General features: G+C 36.9%; 1 protein-coding gene across 1 annotated transcript in view; it reads left to right on the top strand.

The window, feature by feature from the left end:
* Window positions 1-25,035, top strand: part of Nup62cl (nucleoporin 62 C-terminal like) — a 53,396-nt gene that overhangs the window by 5,210 nt on the left and 23,151 nt on the right. Inside the window, exons 2-3 of the mRNA XM_028767514.1 lie at window positions 16,351-16,456; window positions 20,176-20,332. Coding sequence (XP_028623347.1) covers window positions 16,402-16,456; window positions 20,176-20,332 — 212 coding nt within the window. The 5' untranslated portion in view covers window positions 16,351-16,401. The remainder of the gene's footprint in view (window positions 1-16,350; window positions 16,457-20,175; window positions 20,333-25,035) is intronic.

The raw sequence follows: 25,035 nt of genomic DNA, 5'->3' as shown, positions 1-25,035 counted from the left end.
AGATGCAGACACAGAGGTGCACGCATGCACACACATACACACACACATGAGATTTGCTGCACAGCAATTTACAAGCTTTTCCGATGTCACACATTTTGTTCCTGTTTGTTTTCAGTGTGCAGATGGACCTTACACATACTCAGAAGCAGTGTAGCACTGAGGCACACCACCAGCACCACACTTGTAATTTTTGAAGACTTGTTCTTTAAGGTTTAAAAAAATTGTTATTATTATTTAGGTAGCCTACAAATTATGTTTTCATTGTGACACTTTCCATGGTTGTCCTATTATAATTTGTTCAAATCACACATGCCCTTTCCTCTCCCTTCTCCTACTACCCCTTCCCCAAACTCTCTTTCACCTCCTAAATAGTCCTGCTTTTATGTCTTGGTCTTTAGGATTTGGGTTTTTTGTTTGTTTGCTTGCTTGCTTTGTTGCTGCTGTTGTCGTTTTATGTTTTCTACTTCTTGAAATTAAGCTCTGATCTCGGAGCTTTCAGACATTCTAGTACATATGAGTGGAAATGCACTTTATGTGCAAGAGATCATAAGAACCTTCTGCTCCATAAGATATTTAGTATGAACTCAGAACTGGCACACTATTTTCTGAAGCCTTATATTTTTCTTTGACATGGAGTAAAATGACAACTTTATACATGTGATTCTTCGAAATGTGTGTACAAATTCTACCTTTCTCCAGCTGTTGCTTACCAGTGATGGGTTTAAAATAAACTCTGAGTAAACTAGAATATTCAGAGTTGTCACCCAGGCCATTAGTAGGAAATAAAGTTTTCAGTGTGCTTTGAGAATTAGGTTTGCCGACTTTTCGTCTTCAATGTTTTTTATATAAGGCTTTATATCTTCATAGAATCAGAGCTTTCTTCTGCAAATTTGTGCTCTTTTGCCTTCCCGCCTTTCTAATGAATGGTATGCTAAAGAATCATACACCGCATCAGACATGGCCATTCATTGAAACGGCTTTATTACTTGATAGTCACATTTTGTGCATTTTCTGGCCAGACCCTTTCATCATGATGTTCCCGAGGAGGAAAAGTGCATTCATGGAACTCGAAGGTTGTCAAGTAACTAGGCATTTTAGAGAAAATGCTATCTCCAAGGAAAATGGCTTATTTGCTTCTAAGAAGGCGGGAACAATTTTTAATAAATTATATGACCGAGTTTCAATGGTGGTTACCTCTCGACAGTTATCGTCAAAGAAATGTAGGGAAATAATGGTACAAATAATCCAAAACAAAATGTTTATACCTAGAGAGACAAAAGCCCCTACACATTCGTTCTAAAATGACGTCTAATAGGTACCCAGGCTTGAATTCATCTTTCTTCCATTTGAGGCCCACATTTATCTTCCTAATGTTATGTCTTCAAGTTATTATCAAAATACAATTATTATGGCCATTTCCTTCACTTAATAGTTGCTCCACTTTGGGAAACATGTGTGGTGTTACAGTGTCTGAGTCTCTCCAGCTACAGAATTGTGATCCGAATTCCCTTCTAGGAGTTATTAAAGCTACAGAATTTTTTTACATTTTCCATTTTGTAATTAGTCTCTGTTTATAGGAGATTCAAGAGTTTGAGTGACAGACTGTTTTCTGGAGTGTTTTACGGTCATTTATTGATCCTAGACTCTGGATCCTACTACCGAAAATGTTCCTAAGGTCAATAAATGACAGTTGGTAAGCCACACTGTAGTTAATTTGCATGCTGATAAAAAAGATGATTTTTATAATTGAAATTCGATTTATGGTCAATTTCTTACCCAGCTGAAAGTGTTATATAAGTACCCTGGATTTGCTGATTCTTCACTAACAACATCAGGATAACCCAGTATTAGTCTTTGGAAAGCATTCACATAGTACTTCGAATTAAATTGAATTAGATAAGGTAATTTATGCAGAGTCTTTAGTGAATTTATTTTTAAAAAAAATATTTTGATTTCTCACCGAATGGAACCAGTAAAATTTAGAAATGAGGAAAGAGATGCACCCATGCATTTGGGTCCAGCAGAGTCTGGCAGGTATTCACAGTTAGTGAGCTGTTTCTTTTCCCTCCAGTAATTTAGCTAATTTAAGAAGCCTTTTTTAGATTGTATAGCCAGGCCGAGAACATCTGCCTGTTTCCAATAGCCCCCAAAGTGAGCTGTGATGAGTTCTCCAGGCATAGTTGGTTTCTGGAGAAGGCGTTTACCATTAACTATTCTTCTTTGAATGTGTGTGCTTCTGTTGAGTGAGTCATCCGAGATAGAATTGTAAACTGGGCTCAACAGGCAAAGCTGTAATTTACTTAAAGTTGCTAGGGCCGGTGGGCACAGAAATGGGAGAAACAAGTGAACAGCATGGAAAAGGTAACTCAAGGAGACAGACAGGTTTTCCCACTGATAGCCAGAGGTAAAAAGCACAGGCCTAGTTTTCCCTTTTAAAGAAAATACTGACAGGGACAGGGACAGGGACAGTAAAGTGTTTGCCGCTGTTTTGTTTATCAAAATGTAGTAGGACCTTTGAATTGTCTTCAGGCTTTGCTAGCAAACCATAAATGGAACTATTTCCCATTAAAAGAATTTAGGAGAATTAGTATAATTGGAATATTTAATGACAGCCCATAAATCTGAAAGTGTTAATTTGTACTCCAAGAGTCAGTCACAGTTGTTCATTCCCTAGATCCCAGCACTCAGGAGGCTGAGATAGAAGGATTGCCATGAATTCAAGGGCAGCCTGGGAATACAACATTAAGTCCCAGGGCAGCCTAGTCTGCAGAGTGAGACCTTGTCAAAAAAATATGTCAAAATTCTGCTACAAGATCAACATCACAGTTAACAATGTTGAGTTTTTCTATCAGCTTTTGAAATTTTATCCTAGATAGCTGTATTTCATGATGGTAAATGGGAATCTATAAATATAAAAGCATATAATTACATGCTATAAAAATCTAATATAATTTATAGCACCATAGCACTTGAGCCCCAGGAGAGAAGTACATTTGAGAATATAAAATTAAATACAGAACCAAGTGCTCTTATTCTGCTCATTGTACCTCCTTCTCTGAGACTGATTTATTCCACGTGGAATTACCAAATGAATCACATTTTAAAAGTCATAGCAAGTATAAATGACTTTAAAAATAAGCATCCAGTCACTAGCTCCTTCAACATGGTCTTTTTGAGCCATTGTCTTCCTCTGAAACCCATGATATAGTAATATTCAGTTTTAAGAAGTGTGTACTGCTTTGTATTTTAACCTCAGAAATGAAAATGAATTGAGGTTGTCTGTTGTCCAGGTGGTAGTCTTGATATCCTAACCCTCCTTGTGCACACAGGCAATGTGAAAATCTCTAGGATCAACGTTTGCGTGGTAGGCAGCTGGGGTGAAAAACACAGAGATGCTGAACATGGCTTATTGACTCCTAGGAAGCAGCGATTGTGGGGAGTGGAACGTATGTTGAACAGATTAATTATCCATATCATAAAATGAGGGACAAAGGAATGCTAGTTTATATTTGTGAAGTTGGTTAAAGAGTGTAGGAAAGTGATTTCCAGACCTTTTATTTTTTTTAAAAAAAAAGAAAGAAAGAAAAAGAAAAGGAAAGAAATACTGCTTCATGCTGAAGAAACTCTTTGAGAAGTCAAAATGCATATAAGTTGCTCAGTTTTATAGAGTTTGATTAATATTTCATCCTACACGGAAGCTTTGGTTTTAAGTGGGGAACTAGGTGGACTTTTGTCTCAGCTTTGATGGTTAGATGATCATTTACATTTTTCTCTTCAACTGGTCTATGTGTTCAGCTTATTCAGACCAATAGTCTGACCTCACCTGCTACTGGTAAGAATATTTATTTTTAAATTGTTTTCAAAAATGAAAGAATAACAGCAACAGGGACCTAACACTGCAACCTCAGCTTTGGTATTTGGACAAAAAACTCTATTCTCTAGATTAAAGAATAGTTTTGTGATATTTTAAATGCAATATCTATTTTGTTCACCTTTCCATTCATTTTTTGTTTTGATAATTGCCTCTCCTTTTGGAAAAATTGTAAAATAATTTAAACAGCATATTTGTGTACATGGATAATATTATGATGGAAAATGCTGTGAGTGTGTGTGTCTGTACATACTCACGTGCATAAATGGCTTTTGTTGTCAAGGATTTTAAAAAATCTGTCTAAAATATTTTGTATGAACTTTGCTTTTAGTAACAACTGTGTATAATAAAAAGGTGAAGTTCTGTAAAGGAGGAGGAGGAGGTAGAGGAGGAGGAGGAAAAGGAGGAGGAGGAGGAAGAAGAAGAAGAAGAGGAGGAGGAAGAGGAGGAGGAGGAGGAAAAGGAGGAGGAGGAGGAAGAAGAAGAAGAAGAGGAGGAGGAGGAGGAGGAGGAGGAGGAGGAGGAGGAGGAGGAGAAATGGTGCTTAAGTTAGGCATGGTGGTACACATGTTTAATCTCAACATTATGGAGACAGGGGAGGAGGATTTTAAGTTCAAAGCCAGCCTGGGCTACAGAGTGACACCCTATTTCAAAATATGGTAAATGAGAGGAGAAGAAAGGAGGAAAGAGGGAGGGAGGGAGGGAGGGAGAGGGAGAGAGAGAGAGGGAGAGGGAGAGAGAGAGGTAGGGTGGGGGGATGTAGAGAGAGGGGGGAGGAGGATGAGAAGAGAGAATATAAATAAATTAATATTTTCAAAAGTGCTGTTTATGACAGTACCAAGAGTTTTGAAATGAAAGTTGGATTATATATGTGGTTTCATATGCTTTTCAGTTTTACTTTTCTTTTCCCTCATTTTCTTTCCTCTCCCTCCCCCACTTCCCTTTCTCTCTCTCTCCTCCTCTTTCTTCTCTTCTGCTCTTTGGAAGCAAGGTATCACTATATAGATCATGCTGGCATTGAACTTGTGATCATCTTGCCTCTAACATCAGATTTATGGGATTACAGGCATAACTGTAATAAGTTATGGTTATAAGTGCATAAAGTTAGGGTTACCACGCCTAACTTTTTACTTAGTGACGATGCATTTGATAAAAAAGCAACGAAAAGAGCTTTTTGGAAAAGTAAAAAAAAATTAACTAACTAAAAGTATGACAAGTGGTGTCTTTTTTTTTCTTTTTGTCCTTCCTCAGTGGCATGTAAAATAATGAGACTCTTAGTTTCAGCGGAGTATTTTTAAGCCTGATTACTTAAAACTTCCTTTTATAGCTATTGTATAAAACCAGATTTTTTGACTCATCTCACTCTTACTCGACTGAGATAAGATTATAAATGCACAGTGATCTTCCCCTAGCATTTGAAGATGCTTTATGTCTTGTCTTTCAACATTTATTCTTGATAATGAAGTACTTTTGTCAATCTGGTTGTTGGTACATATTAGACAAATCATTTTTCTCTCTATTAAGTTTCAGAATGTACTTAATTTTCTAGCATTTCAGGATACCAAGTGTGTGTGTGTGTGTGTGTGTGTGTGTGTGTGTGTGTATGATTGTATGTGTGTGTTGGAAGAAAGTTGCTTGCTTGCTTGCACTTAGTGGCCTTTTGAATCTGAAGAATCATTTTTCTTTAGTTCTACTGAATAGATTTATTAATGCCATGAATATTGTATTAGCCATTCTGTTTTATTCCTTCTATATTCCCTGTGTGATCCGTGGACGTAAGTATGTAAACCTTTTCCCGATCTTTTCATTTCTCTCTCATTTCCAGTTACCCTGTATTCTGACAGTCTTTTGCTGTTTTTCTTGTCTAGTTCAGTGACTTCATACTTTCTTCAGTTATGTGTAGTTATTATTTAAATCTATCTTTTGAAATGTTTTTAGAGCTGGGGATCAAGCCTGGGGTGTTGTGCAATGCCAGGCTAGATCTCTTGAGCAAATATTTTTTTCTTTAGTGCTAACATCCATTTCTTGAATGCCTTCCATGCTTTTTCACAGTCCTTCGTTCTATGGACACTCTCTTACTTGGGCTTTTTGGATGTAATCAACACATTTTTATGCTTTCTTCTGATTACTGTATTGTCTCTATTTCATTGGAAGAGTATTCTCTATTTTATGTCCTAAAGACCATTGACTTGGATGGTCTGTGATTTTACTTTATATTAATCAGTCTTTGGGACCTTTGAAAACACGTAATTTAGGAAGTGAAACCTTGCTGTTGAGTGATAGCATGGGCAAATCACCTGGACCCTGAACGTTTGTTTCTTTCTGTGTCTGTGTCTGTCTCTGTCTCTGTGTCTGTCTCTGTGTCTCTCTCTGTGTCTCTCTCTGTGTCTCTGTCTCTCTGCGGGTCTCTTTCTGTGTGTCTCAACCAAGAGGAAGTGCTTCCAAATATTTTCCCTCATGGAAGCCTGTAATTGTTTTTCCCAGTCACTTGTTTACTCCTTTTAGGGTCTGGAGTCACAAGCAGGTTTAATTTTGGAGGAACTGCTTTGCCCTCCAGGTAGTTTCACTTTCAGCTCTGCAGGGACAACATTCCTCACTTCAACTACAGGGTGGCTTGTCTTCTACTACAGGTGGTTCTCATTTTGAGATACTGTCCCGCCATTTTCCGCCATCTTGTGCTCAGCTAGGTAGACTGCAGGATTGTGGCACAAGCCATATCATGTCCTACCTTAGTAGAAACTGCATTGAGAGCAAAACAGCTTGTGGTTCTTTTCAGGGCTATATGGCTGGTTCATCTTTTAAAAGTGGATGTAAGGTTAGAGTGTGGATGAAGGGACCTTTGGAATTATGCCACTCATTCCCAAGACAGTCTTAGAAACTGACATTGTCTCACATAGGAGGCATGGAGCGCTTTGAATTCTGTGCTGGGTGCTGCCTGGATTTATTGTGAGCCAAAGAAGTATTCTGAGTTTTAGGCATAGATCATGCATAAGTGAAGCTGCTTACTGAGCATCTCTCCAAAGAGAAAGCCTTATCATCATTATAATGACCCTGTTTGTGCAGATCTTCCCTCTTGAATTTCAGAATTAATGCTGGGTTTTGGGGGTTTTTTTGTTTGTTTGTTTGTTGTTGCTGTTTGGTTGGTTGTTTTTTTTGTTTGTTTGAGGCAGCCTCTTAGGTTGGGTCTCTGGCTGGCCTGGGATGCCTGCTAATTCTGCCTCAGGCTTTTTGAAGGCTCAAGCCTCTCTGCCTGAGCGAGTTTTGGGGAGACTCCTCATTTAGTGTCTTCTAGGAAAATGTGGTTGGATTTATATCGTTCAGTAGTTACCCAATGCCTGATGGAAGCTGGGGTATGCTCCCTGCAATTCTTCTTGATCCTGTTATAGTAAAGTCACCTTTTCTTAGGAATACTGTAAATACGAAAGCACTTTGTCATGAAATATTATACACAAAAAATTCTTTTAAGGGGATGATTCTTGTAATCTGTGATTTTTCTTTCCAAAACTAAAACTTATCTTTAAAAAATAAACTTAGGAAAGTAAATATGTAAGTCCTATTATCTGCCAAAATTAACATTTTATTAATTACTTTTTAAAGATAGAGTCTTGTTTTATATATATATATATCTCCCTTGTTAGGCTGACCTGAAGCTAGGTTGCCTCCTGAATGCTGGAATTACAGGTATATGTCAACACACCCTCCTTCTAAACTACTCATGAAAACACTGTAGTATATTCTTGCCAAAATATTATGTCTAGTACTGACATCTTACATAATGCATGAGATGCTACTTTGTAAATATCTTCCTCTCTCACTACAAGAATATCTTCCTTAGTCTGCCTTTTTATAGAGGCATTCACTTTTTTTTCCTGCCCCAACTCATTAAGCCTAATAAGCACCAACATGTTCTATATTAATGATTGTTATTTCAGAATGATTAAGATTTTTAATCTTTGGTAATATACAAAATTATATACATTAAACTACATAGTATATCATCCTTAGGGAATAACTTTTTTACTTACTATAATAATTCCCTGATTGTTGTGTACATCAAGTCTTTGTTTTTTCATTTTGTTTATTTGTTTTTTTGCTGCATACTATTCCATCATGGAGATGTATTGCAGTTTAACTACACACACAGTACTTGAGACTGGGTAATTTATAATGAATGCTTTTCCTTCAATTATGAAAACGGAGAAATCTGGGGCCCTGTATCTAACAAAGACTTTCATGATATCCCAGAGCAAAAGTCCCAATACTGGAAATGAGACAGACAGAAGACCATCAAGCTCACCTCGTCTTAATAGACCCTTAGGAAAAAAATAACATTAAGCCACTCATAAGGACAGATTTAATGACATACTGAAGGGACCACCACTTGGTTTGCATCAGATATTAATTTTCTACTACATAAGTGGGAGGGGATGAATTCAAATGATAAAAATCACTCTTTTGCTATTACAAATAAAGCTTCTATGAATACTTTCATACATTTTTTTTCAAACATAAACCTTCATTTCTCTGGGACAAATGCCCAGCAATGTAATTGCTGGCTCATATGGTAGTTGCATATTCAGTTTTATAAGAAACTGCCAAACTATTTCCAGGTTGGGCGTGCCATTTTGTATACTCACCAACAATATGTGCGTGATCCAGTCTCTCTGCATTGTCACTATAATTTGGTGTTATCTTTCTTTTTAAATTTTATTTCCTTGCAGATAATGATACCAGATTGTGGCTTTAATTTGCAATTTCCCTGATGGCTAATGATGTTGAATATCTTTTCCAATGCTAATGTATCATCTATATATCTTGTCTGTAGATGTCTTTCTTCAGCCAGAAATAAAAAAGCAATATATTGTTACATGGGTACTTTTGTATAGGAGTTTAGATGTTAGCGCATAATGTGATTTTACAAAAGACAGACGTGCTATTCAATGGGATTTTTAATTTTTTATTATTTGCTACCTTGTTTACTTACATGTGCACATGCACATGTGCTGCACGCATCAGAGTGTGTAGGTGTATTATGTGCATGTGCACATGTTTGTGTGTGACAGTTCATGTGTGGTAGTGTGTGTGTATGTAGGTGTATGATGTGCATATACACGTTTGTGTGTGACAGTCTACGTGTGGTACAGTAAGAATTCTCACTTAGGAGTACTAGAATTACAGAGACACACCATCTTACTTGGTGTCTGGGGATGTACACTCAGGTCATTAGGCCTAAGTAACATAAACAAGCACTTGTACCCACTGAGGTGATCTCATCTCTTTTGCTTTAAATTTTATTGATGGATTTTAACAATCAGAACTTTATAACACTGTTTTTTTTTCCTGTTGCTTTTGTGTTTAACATCATTGATTTCTGCCCTGTGCTTTCTTCTGCTTGCCTTGGGATTGTTTTGACATTTCTTGAGTTGGAAACTTTTGCTATTGATTATGCTTTTCTTGTCTTTTAATGTCCACAATTTTACACCGCGAATTTATCTGCCAGGCTGCTTTGTCTCCCCCTGCATTTTCATAGGGTATATTTTAATTTTCATTCAATTTAGCACCTTCTTTATTTCTTCCTCTTGGAACCACCAATTATTTAAAAAGTGTGCTTGGTTTCCAAATGTTTGGGAAATTTCCTTATCTTTTTGTTATTGATTTCTTTTAGCTTTAAGTTTTATTGTTTTTTTTAATTAGCATGCAAAGTACTGAGTTTCATTATAGTGTTTTCCAAACATACTTTGTTCTTGTTAATCCTCCTCTTCCCCGTCCTCTCCTGCCCTCCTGCCTCCTCCTGATGGTCCATTTCCTCCTCCCAGAGGCCCCTCTCTGCTTTCCTGTTATATCTGCTCCTCTAACCTCTTCCTCCCCAATAAAAATCTCTTTTCTCCTTTTATGGTTTCCTTTTTAGTTTCCTGACCGATATGCCTAGTTTGACTGGATTGCCATTGGAGAACACTGCGTGTGTGTGCGTGTGTGTGTGTGTGTGTGTGTGTGTGCACGCGCAAGCGCATTCCTGTTGTTTTCACCTTGACAATTGAAAAAATGTATACCATTCTAGGGCAGGTTTTTTTTTTTTTGCTTTGTTTTACAAACATCAATTGGATATTGATGGTTAATGATGTTTTGGGGTTCTTTTGTGTCTTTGCTAATATTCTGACTAGTTCTGTGAGCTGGTAAGAGAGAGGTGCTGAAATCTGCATGTAGGACATTTTCTTCTGCTGTATTTTCCGTTTCTACCTTTTGTGTTTTGAAGTTCCATTATTTGGTACATTGATAGAACTGCTAGTTGCCTTACAGGATTGACCCTTAATTATTCTGTAACCTTCCATTCTTTCTATGGTAATTTCATTTCATCAGAAGTCTACTTATCTAATAATAATACACTGAATCTTTCTGTCTGTTGATTACTGTAGCATGGGACACATCTTTTCATCTTTTTATTCTTAGCCTGCCAATGTAATTGTTTTTGAAATGAATTTCTTATACACTATAGACATGGTCATTCATGGCTTTTAAATCCTTCTATCAGGCTGTCTTTTGATTGGTATACACAGATCACTTAACATGTTCTGTAATTATTGTTATATTAGGGCTGAAATCTGACATTTCCATTTTTTTTATTATTTGCTTTTGAAGTAGGGCCTTGGTTTGTAGGCCAGGCTGACGTGGAATTCATAATTCTGCTTCAGCGCTAGGGTGAAAGCTGTGTGCTACCATACCTGGCTTGTAGGTTTTGTTTATTTTGTTCTCTGTGACTTTGTTTTATATTCAATTTTCTTTTCTTTCTTTTTTTTTTTTTAAAGATAGTCTCATGTATCCAAGTCTGGCCTTGAATTCACGATGTAGCTGAGGCTGACCTTGAACTCTTGATCCTCCTGCCTCCATCTCCCAAGTGCTGGGATCACAGATGTATGCCACCACATTTTTCTTTTTTTTTTTTTTATTTGTTCTGCTTTCCATTTCTGTTTTTTCCCATCCTTCCCTTTCTCATTTGGTATTTGAGTGTTTAAAAAAATTTATTTTGGCTTTCCTGTATTACTTTTGTTTTAAACATGAAGCAATTAATTTATTAACAGCTTATGTGAAAATGGCAGCGTCTTAGGCAGTTGCTTTTACCCACTTATGTCCCAATCGCAGCCTTGCTTCAGTCATCTCCTCCAATTAGCTAAACAACAGTATCCCCTCCCCCTAGGGACTGCTATCTCCTGGGCTGTGAGGGTTGACCACGTTTTTTCATTTTTATGCAGAGACTTTTAAAAATAATATATATATTTTAATAGCATCTTGTACATATGTAGAATGTATTTTGAGCATAGCCACTCACCATTTCTCCCCTCCATACTTCCCTGCACCCCTCCAACTGGACCCCTTCCCAATTTCATCTCTCTCTTTTGTGTTTATGTCTGGGTGACCTCACTCAGTATAATTTTTCCAGCATTATCCATTTCTCTGTAAGTTTTATACCTTTATTTTTATATCTAACTCATATTCCGTTATGTATACTGCATTTTCCTTATCCATTTGTCAGATGTAGTAGTTTGAATGAAAATGGCCCCCAGAAGCTCATAGAGAGCAGCACTATTAGGAGGTGTGGCCTTCTTGGAGAATGTGCTTCACTGGGGGCCAGCTTTGAAGCTTCAGAGACTCATGCCAGGCCCAGTATCCTTCTCTCTTTTTGCTGCCTGCTGATCCAGATATACAACTCTTGGCTTCTTCTACAGCACCATATCTGCCTGCATGCCACCATGAGTCCTACCATGACAATAGACTAAACCTCAGACTTGAAAGCCAGCCCCAATTAAATGTCTTCATTTATAAGGGTTGCCATGGTTGTGGTGTATCTTCACAGCAATAGAAACCTTACCCAAGACAATGGATAGCTATATTAATTCAATTTCCTAATCTGTGAGTAGAGCAGCAGTAAATATGGATGTGTAAGTAATTCTGTAGTAGGACATGAAGTCCTTTGAGTGTATACCCAGGAGTGGCATGTATTGAGTAGAGCTCATTAAATGTCCTGTGTTGTACAGGACATTCTTCCTTAACAAAATATAATCAAATGCAAAATATCAATAGTGCCAAGTTAAGAAATCCTATGTATAATTAAGGGAAAAAGGGTTTTGTGTCTTAAACCTTTTTCTATTTTAGAGTAAGATTCAATTAATTTAAAACTAAGTCATATGAAATGGTATTTGCTTCCTTAGCTATCTTCGGATATGTGATTTAAGGACAGGCACTGAAATTATGCCAGTATCAGAGATAAATGATCAGGATTTTAAAAATATGGGCATAAATCAAGTAGAAATTTAATTAGAGCTGGTGAAGAGGTTTCAGTAATACAGCCATTTACAAAATAAATAATATAAAGAAATCAATAGTTTCACAATGTTTAGGCAGTGGTTGTTGGGAAATACAGCTGAGGAAAGGCCCATTAACAATTCCAACCAAAATTACAAAAAAAATACCCAGGAATAGACTTTTGAAAATATGCATGGCTTAGATGGAAAACACCCAAAAAGCTTTATTAAAACATATAAAGGATACACTGAATAATGAACAGAACCAATGTATGCAAAGACTCAGTAGTATGAAAACAAAACTTACCTCCAAATTAATCTATAAATCTAATGCAGTTCTTTTTTTTTTTTTCGAGACAGGGTTTCTCTGTAGCCCTGGCTGTCCTGGAACTCACTCTGTAGACCAGGCTGGCCTTGAACTCAGAAACCCACCTGCCTCTGCCTCCCAAGTCCTGGGATTAAAGGCGTGCGCCACCACTGCCCAGCAATCTAATGCAATTCTGGTGGAGCCATGGTTGTTCTTTGGTGAGAAGGAATGGAGCTAAGGACTTGAAAAGATTCTAAAATTATATGGAGGAATAAATGCATGAGACAGGCCAGGCAGGTAATGATGGGATGCTTTTGGGAAACTATATCAAAATGCATCAGTTAATGCTCTTCCTGTAAGTTTAAAATGTTATATAATGTGAAAATAAATAATTCGAGAGCTATAATTGATATTTTATCATATACCAGGCATAGGAAGAAAAAATAATAATCAGTGAGATAGTTTAAGACAGAGAAGCAAACCCGTGTATACGAAGCTGGCATTTCAAATCCGTAAGGGGACAGGCTAAAATAATGAATAAATGAATTGTAATAGCTGGGTAACTGTTGTTTGCCTAAAATATTAATCATAAGAAATATTGCATGAATTAAAGGTGGAAAATAGAGTGTATAAATATTTTAAAGGCGTAGGTGAATATGAAACTGTGTAAGTAATGTTTCCCACGCTGGCTACAAGAACATGTACTTATTTCTAATTCGTAAATAATATAGGCTAATGGTCTCAAAATAAAACTATAAATTCTAAAACTAGATATACTACGCCCTCGTGCACTGCACCCCTCTCTGTTTTCCATACCCAGCTGCTAACCACTATCACTGTGTTTCTTTTTCCAGAGCCTTTTCAGTGACAAAATCTTTGTTCTTAGCCTTCCACCTTTAGAAACTATGATTATTATGGTTATTATTCATGTGGGTGCATATGATATATATATAGAGAGAGAGAGGGAGAGGGAGGGAGAGAGAAGGGGGAGAAACACATAGATAGAAACAGATGTGTTTGGCACACAAGTCATGGCTTACATATAAAGTTCAGAGGGCAACTTTTCTTGAGTCAGTTATCTCTTTCTGCCTTTAAGTGGCTTCTTCCAGGGACAGAGCTCAGGTTGTCAGGCTTGCATCTTCTTGTGACACTAAACCATCCCAGGGGTTCCAAACTTCCATCATTTTTGGATGTAGGTAATATAGTCTATATATCAGTGTATATCTTGCTTTTTCAGCTTGTAATTTTTATACTATTCTTGTTTAAAAGCTTTGCATCATTGAGAGATTCTTTGGTATCTTTTTCACATCATCCTAGTATTCCATATTCTGGATGTACTATAATTTGTATATCCACCCCCTTGGCATTTGTTATACTAGCTTCCTCTTTCTGCTGATACAAACAGTAATGTAGTGGATATCATTTTATTACATTTATTTATTTGTGTGTATATGTGTGCACCATAGCACAAATGCCCCACCCTACCATGTGTATCTTGGCTATGGATACACATGTTGGATCGGGTCCTTAGGGTTGGTAGCAAGCATCTTCAGTAGCTTAACCACCTCTCTATCCTTGGATATCATTTTATGTGGCATTTCACAAGTACACAAGACATCTTACATATTTACTGTGGTAAATTATACATTCAAAATTAGCATTAGGCAGTGGTAGCACACACCTTTAATCTCAGGAGGCAAGGACAGATGGATCTCTGTAAGTTCGAGGCCTACACAGGGAAACTCTGTCTCAAAAAGCAAACAAACAAAAAATAACCAAAACAAGAACAAAACCCAAACAAACAAACTCTTCATCACTTTAAAATATGAAGTGGTCCACTTCTAGGTATATTCTGTGACATAAGGTGCATTCTTTGTGGATACATCTCCAGAAGTATTTCTGTCTCAGATAGCAGATACATTTGTCATATTTAAAAGGTTGACCACCTATCTTCCACAGAAGCCATGCCACTTTACACTCTCCTTAGGAATCCATGAAGCTGCCTGCCTTGGTTTTGTTTTTTCTTGATGTCACTAATATAGTGTGTTAATAGTTTTTGAGTTCCTATCATCTACTATGTGAAATTTCTCTCAATGTAGGTGTAATTTGTAGTTTTCTCTTAAAAATTAGATTGAACACTTTTCCTCATATTTAAAAGGGAATGCCTTTTAAAATATATTGAGATCTAGATTAGACCATAAAGGGAAAAAAATGACACAAAGATTTGGCCACTAATAGAAGTCATCGACAAACTGGGGCAGGAGAGTATTTACATCATATGGCAGAATAAATAGCCTTGATATTTTGTGTTATTAAAAATCATTAGTAAGAGTTGAGGATGTTCTCTTGTCTTTCTGCTTCGTTGAGTATTTTTATCATGAAAGGGCATTGCATTTTTGTCAAATGCTGGTTTTTCCCTTCTCCTGAGATGATAATGTGTTTTTTAATAACAGTATAATTGACATATAATTCACATTTTTCAATTCACTCTTTGAAACTGTACAATTCAGTGGTTTTTAATATAGCCACAGAGTATACAACCATCACCAGCATGTAACTTGAGAACATTTTCATTACCCCTAAAAGAAACCCTGGACCCAGTTAGTGGTCACCCTCCATTAAGCCCAACAACCCCTTCCACCCTGAAGCTCCTGCCAACCACTAACACACGTTCTGTCAATAGCTTTGTTGTCTATTCTGGATATTTCATATAATTGAAATTATAGAACACATTGCCTTCTGTGCCTATTTTCTTTATTAAGCTTACTAGTCCCAAGATTTGTTCAAGCTATAGCTAAATCAGTGCTTAATTCTTCCTTATTATCTCTGTGGACTAAAGGAGTGAGACAGCTTCTTGTTATCTTCAGGCTACCTGTCAACCTTTTTAATTGCTCACCACCAACTCTTCATCTTATAAAAGAGAATCCTTCAACCGGAACCACTTCATGTTCTGTTTTACATAAAGGCATTTCTCTGTGGGACAGTTTGGGGGGCTCTCTGTCCTCAGGAGCAGCTGTTAGCTCTGGGGCAAAATCTTTCATTGATCGGGGACTTAGGGTGCTGGGCAGTGGTAACAGCCATTGATCTTGATCCCCTCTTCACTTGGGGGAACTTAGAACTGCAAAGTTTAGGCAAGGGAACCAGAGTGGGGTTGCTGGATCCCTACTATTCTCAACCCTATGTATGGGAACTACTGTGTCTATTCTATGAATGGGAACTAACTAAAAGAAACAAGCTCCAGAAGCTTTGGCTATCCTTGCCAGGAATTTTGCCCTTCCCATCCATGCTGGAGGTGATGAGAATGCTGGCTGCCTGCTTTCTCATGGAAAGCCTGTCTCCCTTGACTGAGAGTCAGAGTCAGAGGGCATCCAATCTTCTAAGCCACTCTTATCTGGGGTGTTACTTGTACAAAGCCAAGCAAGGGGATGGGAGGAAGGGCCGTGAGTTATGGCTCATATGCCATATGTAGACCGTCACTGTTAGATCACTGTACTTAGCAGATGTTCTTGAAGAAATATTTCCCCACTCACTGTATATACACTTAGGGCAATTTCCAGCAGTTTACAATTTTTTAAAAACCACTTTCACGAGCTTCAAACAGTTTCGCAGGAGTTCTTATACTCAACTTCCAGGGAGGGGATGCTTCTCATCTCTTTACTTTTTCAGCCGATGTCACTAGAAGGCTCATAGCAGGCAGTACTGAGGAGCATTTTCAAAATAAGGCTTTTACTATTTTTTTTCCTTTAAGACATTTCATTTGTAGTTCTTGCTTTTCCATTCTCTGTTTTTATTCCCCTCGCCATGTGAATGAATCTTGTACTGATGTTTTACTTTTGGAGAGTTATATTTTTTACTTGTCACTCTGATTTTTTTAGGTCTACTCCAGGATCTACTCTGTGGACACCACTGAGACTTTGACTACTAAGATGTTTCCTTCAATGCCATATGTTCCTGCCTCCATGGCTTCTCAGGAACTTTCATGTAAGTTCTACTTATTTTAAAGAAATTTCTGTTATTTCACATGAGTCCACTTAACTCAGTTTATCAATAAAAGCTATAGATTTCCTGTATCTTATAAATAATCACTATGTTTGAATTCATCTACCACTGTTGATATCAGTAGTAGCTTTTCATAAAGCTCATTATCAAGGCTTTAGCTATGATGTTTTTATCGTTATTATTATTGTTGTTGTTGTTAATGTCTTAGTTACCTTTAAATTTCTGTGGTAAGACACTATTTTCAAGGCAGCTTATAGAAAAAGAGTATATTGGGGTTGGCTTGGAGTTTCAGAAGGTTAGAGTCCATGAGCATCATGGCATGGAACGTGGCAACAGACAGGCAGGCATGACACTGGAGCAGTAGCTGGGAGCTTACATATGATCCACAGACAGAAGGCAGAGAGAACGTCAACTGAGAATGGAGATGGCCTTTTGAAAACCTCAAAGCCCACCCCCAATGACACACCTCCTCCAACTAGGCCACACCTCCTAATTCTTCTCAAACTATTCTACCAACTGAGAACCAAGTAGTTAATCATATAGGAGCCTATGGAGGCTAATCTCATTCAGACCACCACAGTAAATATAGCTCGTAATGATACATTTTAGCAACTATGTCACTAACACCATGGTGTTTTAAGATAACTATAAAGAATAAGAAAGGAAGCTCTCCAAGGACACCTGAATAGAAGAAATCCTTCTTGTGTTTGTGACTAATTCAAAAGGATACTAAGTGTTAGAATCTTCCTATAGTGTATTTTTAAACACATGACCAGTTGATGCCCTTTATATTTTCTCTGTTACAAGTCTAAACTTCATTACTTCTTTTGGTACTAACTACAGTATTATTGCTACTCAAATATGCTAGAACTAGTTTATGCCTTTAAAAATAGCATGGAAAATAGATTTAAAATATTGTACAAAAAATTATAAAAAAAGTAATCCTCACATTTTAATAAGATTCAAGATTTCTTTCCATTTAGGTTGGCAGATATTACTTCTGTAAGGTATCATTCAGCATCTCTAAAGAGATATTTTGCTTTTTCTAGTTATTCATGTTTTGGTAACTGCTGAAGAGGTTTGCTTTTTTATTATAAAAATCATGCATGCATATTATATATGTACACACACATGCATGTACACATACATATAGCATTTCCTTAGGAAGACAATTTTGGTTTTTTTTTCTTCCAGACTTAATCCCATACATATAAAACATATATTAAATTATCTGATTTCTGTAAGAAGGAGACAATTTTATCTGCACTGTGGCAAAACACGGACCAATAGCAACTTGGGGAAGGAAAAGATTTGCTTGCAGGAGCTCAAGGCAGGAACATGGAAGCAGGAACTGAAGCAGAACCACAGTTGCTCTCAGGCTCCCGTTCAGCTAGATTTTTATGCAACCCAGACCTACCTGCTGAGGGATGGTACTTCCCACACTGGGCTAGGCCCTCCTTCATCAATTACCAATAATGAAGATGCTGAAGCAGACATACTTGCAGGCCACCCTGATGGAGGCGGTTCCTCAGTTGTGGTTTCCTCTTCCCAGATAGCTCTGCTTTGTTTTAAGTTAACAAAAAACTGCCAAGCACATGGCTTCATTTCCCATCCTGAAATTTATCATCCCTCTTAGGTCTGTGTCTCTGTATCTGTCCAGGTCAGAAATTCAAGTTACTTTATTAGAAGATCTCCTCTGAACAAGATAGACTCTTTCCCAAGGAATCATTTTACGTTTTTCTTGAGTGTATAATAACTAGTGTTCTCAAGAAGAAAATAATGCTATCTGGCTATATAGAACACCACCTGGGATCCTCTCTGCAAGCTCTCAGCATTATTATTGATACTATCCCCAAGAATACCTTGTCATTGGGCACAGTCTTCTGTGTGTTGCTCATTTCACTCTCACAGGGGCTAATACAAAGGAGGCAATATTACCATAAGGTTCCTTCTGCCAAAAGGGACACTGAGTTTTAGGAGATATCATGCAGTCTCTGAATGGTGCTATTACCTCAGGGAAAATGGAACTTAAGCATCATTCATGTGGCATCCTTGGGGGTTGCCTACATCAAGTATTGCATGCATTTCGTTCGTTATCCTCCTTTGATCTAGATTTTTTTTCAAGTTTTTCACTGCTTTCTCTCCTTCTTTTTCTGACTTTGTATTTTGTCTTGTTCCTAATTTTGGCATGTCCATGACCCCTTTATTCTAGTTTATGTTCTTCAGCTGTCAATCTTCTCCACTCCCTCTGCTTGAAGTTGTTTTTATTTCATTTTTGACATATTTTCTACTTGCTGCTTATGTTTCATCTGGTTCCATTTTCCTGTATGTGGTTGTATATCTTTACATAGAGTTCGATTCTTTCATGTCACTCAATTGTTGAGAATGAGATTCTGATCTATCCTTTGTCTAACTAGAGCTTTTTTGTGTGTGTGTTGGGTCTTCTCTTAAGCTAGTGACATATGGGGCAACTTCCTGTACTTCACACCCTCATTGCTGGCCAGATATACTACGAACCAGGAACAACAGACAGAGTTACATGGAATAAAACAGGGGTGCCTGAGCTTGTTCTGCCAGCAGGAATGGAGTAGACTGGGCTTTCTTAGACTAGTCTGTGCATTTAGCAGGCACCATGATTTCTGTAGTTTATATAGTACAGCCATTAGCCTGAACATATTGCTAATTGGGAAAGCTAGGCTAACATAAACCATTGTGTACAAGGAATATGTTTTATTACAACTTTCGGGTTACACAAGAACCATTCAGTTGCCAAGAACATTTGAAACTACAGAGAATCAAAAAGAAGAAAATAATACATTCCCGATCCCGACCAGCCATAATTTTCTTGCATAGTTCTTTATATGCTTGGCATAGAGTAAGGATCAATAGTGCTATTAAAGTTATGAAAATTATGAGTAGATTTCAGCAATAAACATAGGAAACATAGGACTTAAGCTAGGATGTTTGTTCAGATTTAATCTATGAGAGGGCAAGACATTCTAGACAACAGTTATAAAAGAACTGACATTCTAGACAACATTCTAGAACTCTTGGATGTAAGTAAAACTTCAAGAGGCTTTTGTTGATGAGGTTGGCAAAGAGACATGCCTAGTGTTAACTAAGATGTAGAGAATTGGGTACTTTTCCCTGTTGACAAGACCACAGCTTTTTCAAAATCACTTTGGTAGGGTTCTTTCACAAGATTCAGTAAGATTTAAAGCATCCCAGCCTCTTGAGTTAACACTTTCACTTGTAGGAATTAATTTCTCAAATAGAGTCATGTTATTATGCAAGATATGTACAGAGATGTTGTGTACAGTGCAATTATTTTTCTTCTTTGAAAGTTCAGTAAAACTTACCAGTGAGGCCATCTGGGTCTGGGGTTTTCAATATTTATGGGAAGAGTTTTGAAAATTGATTGAATTCCCTTAATGGTTTTAGAGCTCCTTAAGTTGTTTTATATTTTAATGAATCTCTCCAGGAGTTTTAATTTTCAGCACGAAGGTTAATTTAGATGCCTGGTGTGTAGTATATCACTTCATATTGCAACAGTGTTGGGTTCAAATCCATGGCTTTGATTTCAAATTCTCATTAACAAGGGACTCCCCCCACCTTTTTTTAAAAATCTCAAACTGAGGCAAGCTTCTTATTCTTTACTAACACTATAAATTTTCACCAACACTATCTTTTTTATTCCCTAGCCACAACCTCAACAACTACGACTACCACGGTTACCACCAATACCACCACCACGATTACAAGTGGTTTCAACGTGTATCTGAGACCACCTACAGCACCTTGGATTAATAACACCGGCTTAATCAGTGTGGCTTCTATGCCTTCTACCATGACTGTGAAGTAAGCTTGTCTATTTGAAGATTTCTGTTTGGTTTTATCAACTTCTTAGGCATAGTTGCATGGGTAGCTTTAAACTAGTATTTTATAAATCAGTTGAGGGAACAAGGAAGGATTATTTTTAAATGTAGCTCTGGAAGGTGAACAGTCAACAATACTGTTACAATACAATCATTACTAGTACTACTAATAGCTATAATTTATTGTATAATTTTGCATATTTAGCAAGATAACAATGCTTTAAGAACATCATACCATTTAATACTCATAATTATCCTATGAACTAGATACTATTTTGAGGTCCTGTTTTATACAAGACTGAAACACATAGAGATCAGGTAGTTCTTTAATGGTCATGCACTTTATAATGCATGTGCCAAGAAAAAAAATTCAAGCAGTTGAACTCTAAAACTTATATAAACTTGTATATTATATGAAACATCCTGTGTGCCCTTTGTACAGTTCCTATGATGACAGGATCTTGTATTACTATAGTGTAGAACTAGCTAGAATATTGACATTGATTCAGTCAAGATACAACAGAGAAAGTTCAGCAGCTAAGAGGACTTGCTGTTATTCCGTAGGACTAGTGTTTGGACCTCGGCAGCCATGTCAGGCTGTTCAGTATTGCCTAGAACTCCAGCTCCAGGGTTTCTAACACCCTCTTCTGATCTCCATGGATACCTGTACACATGTACACACGTGCATAAAAAAAGTAAAAGTAAATACAAAAATGAATTTTAAAAAATACACAGAATTGTTCTGTCACCACAAGGATTCCATCCACATGGTGCTCTTTCATGAGAACATCTCTCCTTTCATTAACTGGGCAGTAATAATCTATTCTTTCTTACCATATTTACAATATCTTTTAAATAATGAATAGATGAGGCATGGCATATATGTCTTCTAAGAATTGGCTTTTTGTTTTTATTCAGCATAATTCATTTAGTTCCACACAAAAGTTTGTTCTTTTATTTTTCTGAGTGGTATTACGTACTGGGTATAATGTAGTTTGTTTAAGCATAGATGTGTTGAGAGGCATCTAGGTTAATTTCATGTTTGGGGCTATTGATATGAACATTTGTGTACATGTCTTCGGTAAATGTCTAGGCATATAGGTGCTTGTCACTGTGACATTTGTGTATTTATTATTTTTAGGTGCCTGACACTTTCCCAGAGTGGCTATGTCATTCTGGTATACTTTCCAGTAGTGTGTCAGTTACCCAGACTGTCCATATTTACTTGCTCAGTAGTGACAATGTGACACTTTTTATTACCCTTCTTACAGATGTGAAGTGGTCTTATTGTGGTTTGAATTTTAATGTCTGGTGATGTTATACATTGTTAATTTTTTTCTCCGTTCTTTGAGATTTTAATACAGTGTGTTTTGATCCATATTCATCTTCTCCTCCAGCTCCTCCCAGATCTACCCCAATCCTACTCACACAGCCTTTTGTTCTCCTCCTTTTTTTAACACCCATCAAGAAGTCCAATCTGTCCTGACTATATATTATTGAATGTGTGGACTTCCTTTCCAGCTATACTCTTGAAGAAAACTTACTGTTTTTCTCCCAGCAGCCTAGATAAGGTGGCACTTCATGCCTACCTACCCTTTCCATGTTGAGGTTTGGACTGCTTTGGGCTTGCACAGGCCTTGTGCATGCTGTCATAGCTGCTGTGAGTTGCTATGTGAAACTACCCTGTTATGGCCTTATAGTCATCTGTTACTTCTGTCCCTTACACTCTCCATTCTGACTGGCTTTGAGATAATGGTATCTATTTTACATATTTTTATATATGTATTTTTATGTATGCATGTGGATTTGGTTTTTTACTCTTAAGTTTTAATAGCAGAATGACATTCAATGTTTCAGTACTAACTTTACAACCTATAAAATGCTCTGGGAGGCATTCTTATTCCTGTTTTCTCAAAGAAATGGTCAAGTTGGTACGATTCATTAAATGTTTCTTTAATGAAAACTTCTATGCCCGGAAACATCTCATGCAGAATCCTTTAAATTAAAAATCAACTCATTTAATGGATCCAGAATCAGCCAGACTGCCTAGTTTATCTTTAATGAGCTTCAGCAGTGTGTGATTTTAAAGGAACAAGTCCAGAATTCATGAGCATCAAGTTGCCTGTGTGCCTCCCTTGTTGTCTTTGTTACATTGGAGACATATTCTTGTTTTGTTTCTGATACTGGTGGCCTGTGTCTTTCTTATATGAATTTTACTGATGTTTCTCTAAAGAACCAGCATTTGTTTCATTGATTAATCTGTAAAACTTGCCTGTTTTCAGGTTCAGTGTTATCCACTGCTGATTCTTTTCTCCTGATTGTATTGGGTTCATTTTCTTTTGCTAGATTCTTAACGGCTGATCTTAGACTATTGATTTGAGGCATTTTCTTCTCACGCCAGCCTGCACTGCTATAAATAGCCTCTGCACTGCTTTTCCTGCAGCCCACAGCTTTCATTATGCTCTGATTTCATTTCGAGCAGTGGATTATTTGGAAGCATGTTGCTTAATTTCTAAGTGTTCTGAGATTGTCTTCTTTTCTTCTTGAATTAGTTAAAGTCACTGAACATGCTCTGTATGATTTTTGCTATTTTATACTTGCTCACAATTTTTTCTTGTGTGTGAGGAAATGGTCTGTGTTACAGACTGTTCCATAGAAACCAAAATATTCTCTCTCTTTTTTTTAACCTTATCAAGTTTAATATTCTATATATTTCCGTTATTATATGTAAAGATTTTGGAGTTTTGTCTTATTCCAGTCTAGTAGTTCCTTTGGTTGTTGGAAAGTAGCCTTTTGACGTTCTCAACCAAATAATTTTGGATTTCTCTTATTTTCTCTCTTTAGCTTTCTCAATTTTTCTTCTGAGAAAATTCTAATGCCCTTTATGGCTATTTATTAAATATTTTTATTACCACGCAAAGAAATGGGCACCACTGTAACATTTCCATACATACATATCATTACAGTTTCCTTTTATTGGCAGCCCTGCTGCTCCCCCCTTCCCACATCCATGTCTTGTTTCTAGTCCCTTCCATCCCTCTAAATAGTTCCCTCCTTTCTTCTCACGCTTTATGCTGTATCTATCTTTTTCTTATGGACTTCAAGGCTTTACTGTTTGGCTGCCATATCATTTAGATATGGTGTAACTCTCTCCTTGCACCTTGATTTCTTTATTATTCTGTCATCCTCCTTGACTTTGCATATGGTAACTTTTGTTGTTCTGTAACGTACCCTATATGATAGGAACATAATCTTTTCTTTATAAATAAATAATAAATAAATAAATAAATAAATAAATACATTTGCACCTTCAATTCTTTTACCTTTAGCCTTTCCATATCCTTGGAGTGATTCCTCGTTGGCCGTATATTATTGGATGGTTTAAAACCGCAGTATCACTCACTGTACTTTATTTGCTATAGTTAGCTCATTTATAGGGAAAGTGGTTGTTGACTCTCAGAGCTTGACTCTGCTCTTTGGTTATTTGATTGTTAGTTTTGACTTGTGTTCTGCTTCTCCTTGTTTTTAATCTAACTGTGATTGATGGAAAAGTTTAGGGAGTTTTACCTTGTTGTATATATGGTGCTTTTGATACTTTTTCATATAAATTTTTACTGGTTGCTATGGATATTAAAGGTATGCATAGATAACTTAAAATGGTCTATTCGTTCATATCGACTTTTTTACCATTTTGGCTTAAGTAGAGAAACCCATTACTTACTTTGCCTACTTGTAGCTTGTTAGTGTTGTTGTCATGAAAGTATTTCTTTCATGCACATTGAACACAGCACCAGAGAAGGCTGTGTTTTTCATTCCCACCGACAAGTATAATCTAAGAAACCCACTGAAACTGAATGATGTTTTGCCCTTCTTTTCGCTGTTTCAAGGCGACATTCCAAGACTTGTCATTTCCTTTCTGCAGAGTTAATCTTCAAGGGTAGATTTGTGAGCAATGCCTTTGCCTTGGTTTTTCACTTGCATAAGATATCTTTATTTCCTCTTTATTTATATGAAGGTCATGATGAACACATTTTTTTTCTCCTTCCAGTACTTTGGGGCCCTTTCTATTTTCTAGTGGCTATCCTAGCTGCCTTACACCATGGATTTTTGTGAGTCATCCTAGTTCTGTTTGTTTGCCGTCTTGAATTGGCATGGTTATACCTTTTCCCAAATTCAGGACATTTGCAACTTTTTCTTCCCAATAATTTTTCAGGCCCATTCTTTTTCTGGAACTTCTCTTGAATATATTTTTATCTCATCTATTACTGCCCTCCTGTGCCCTGGAGGGTTTTTTCATTTGTTTGTTTCTTCTTTGTTCTGTACATTTTAAATACCTGCCATTAAGTTCATGGATTTGTTTTCCGTAAGTTCACTCTAGCGTCAAATCTTTCAGGAGGGCTTATTATTCCAGTTATTTTATTTTTCAGTTGTATATTTTCCACTTGTTTTTTTAATAATCCCAATTTCTTTGTTTTTTTTTTTAATTTCAAGAGGATTAAAAATTGCCCTCTTCAGGCATTTTTAGTGGCTGCTTTGAAATTCCTTTCAGACAGTTCCCAACATCTGAGACCTCTTAATGTTTTTATCTGTGTCGCTAGCCTTTTCTCTTTGGAGTGGTGATTTTCCTAGTTCTTGATATGGATTATTTTTTATTGTGTCATGGGCATTTGTCTTTTATTTTAGGAG

Source organism: Grammomys surdaster, unplaced genomic scaffold, assembly GCF_004785775.1.
Source record: "Grammomys surdaster isolate TR1022 unplaced genomic scaffold, NIH_TR_1.0 173, whole genome shotgun sequence".
Classification (NCBI taxonomy): domain Eukaryota; kingdom Metazoa; phylum Chordata; class Mammalia; order Rodentia; family Muridae; genus Grammomys; species Grammomys surdaster.
This window is presented reverse-complemented; position numbering and strand designations above follow the sequence as displayed.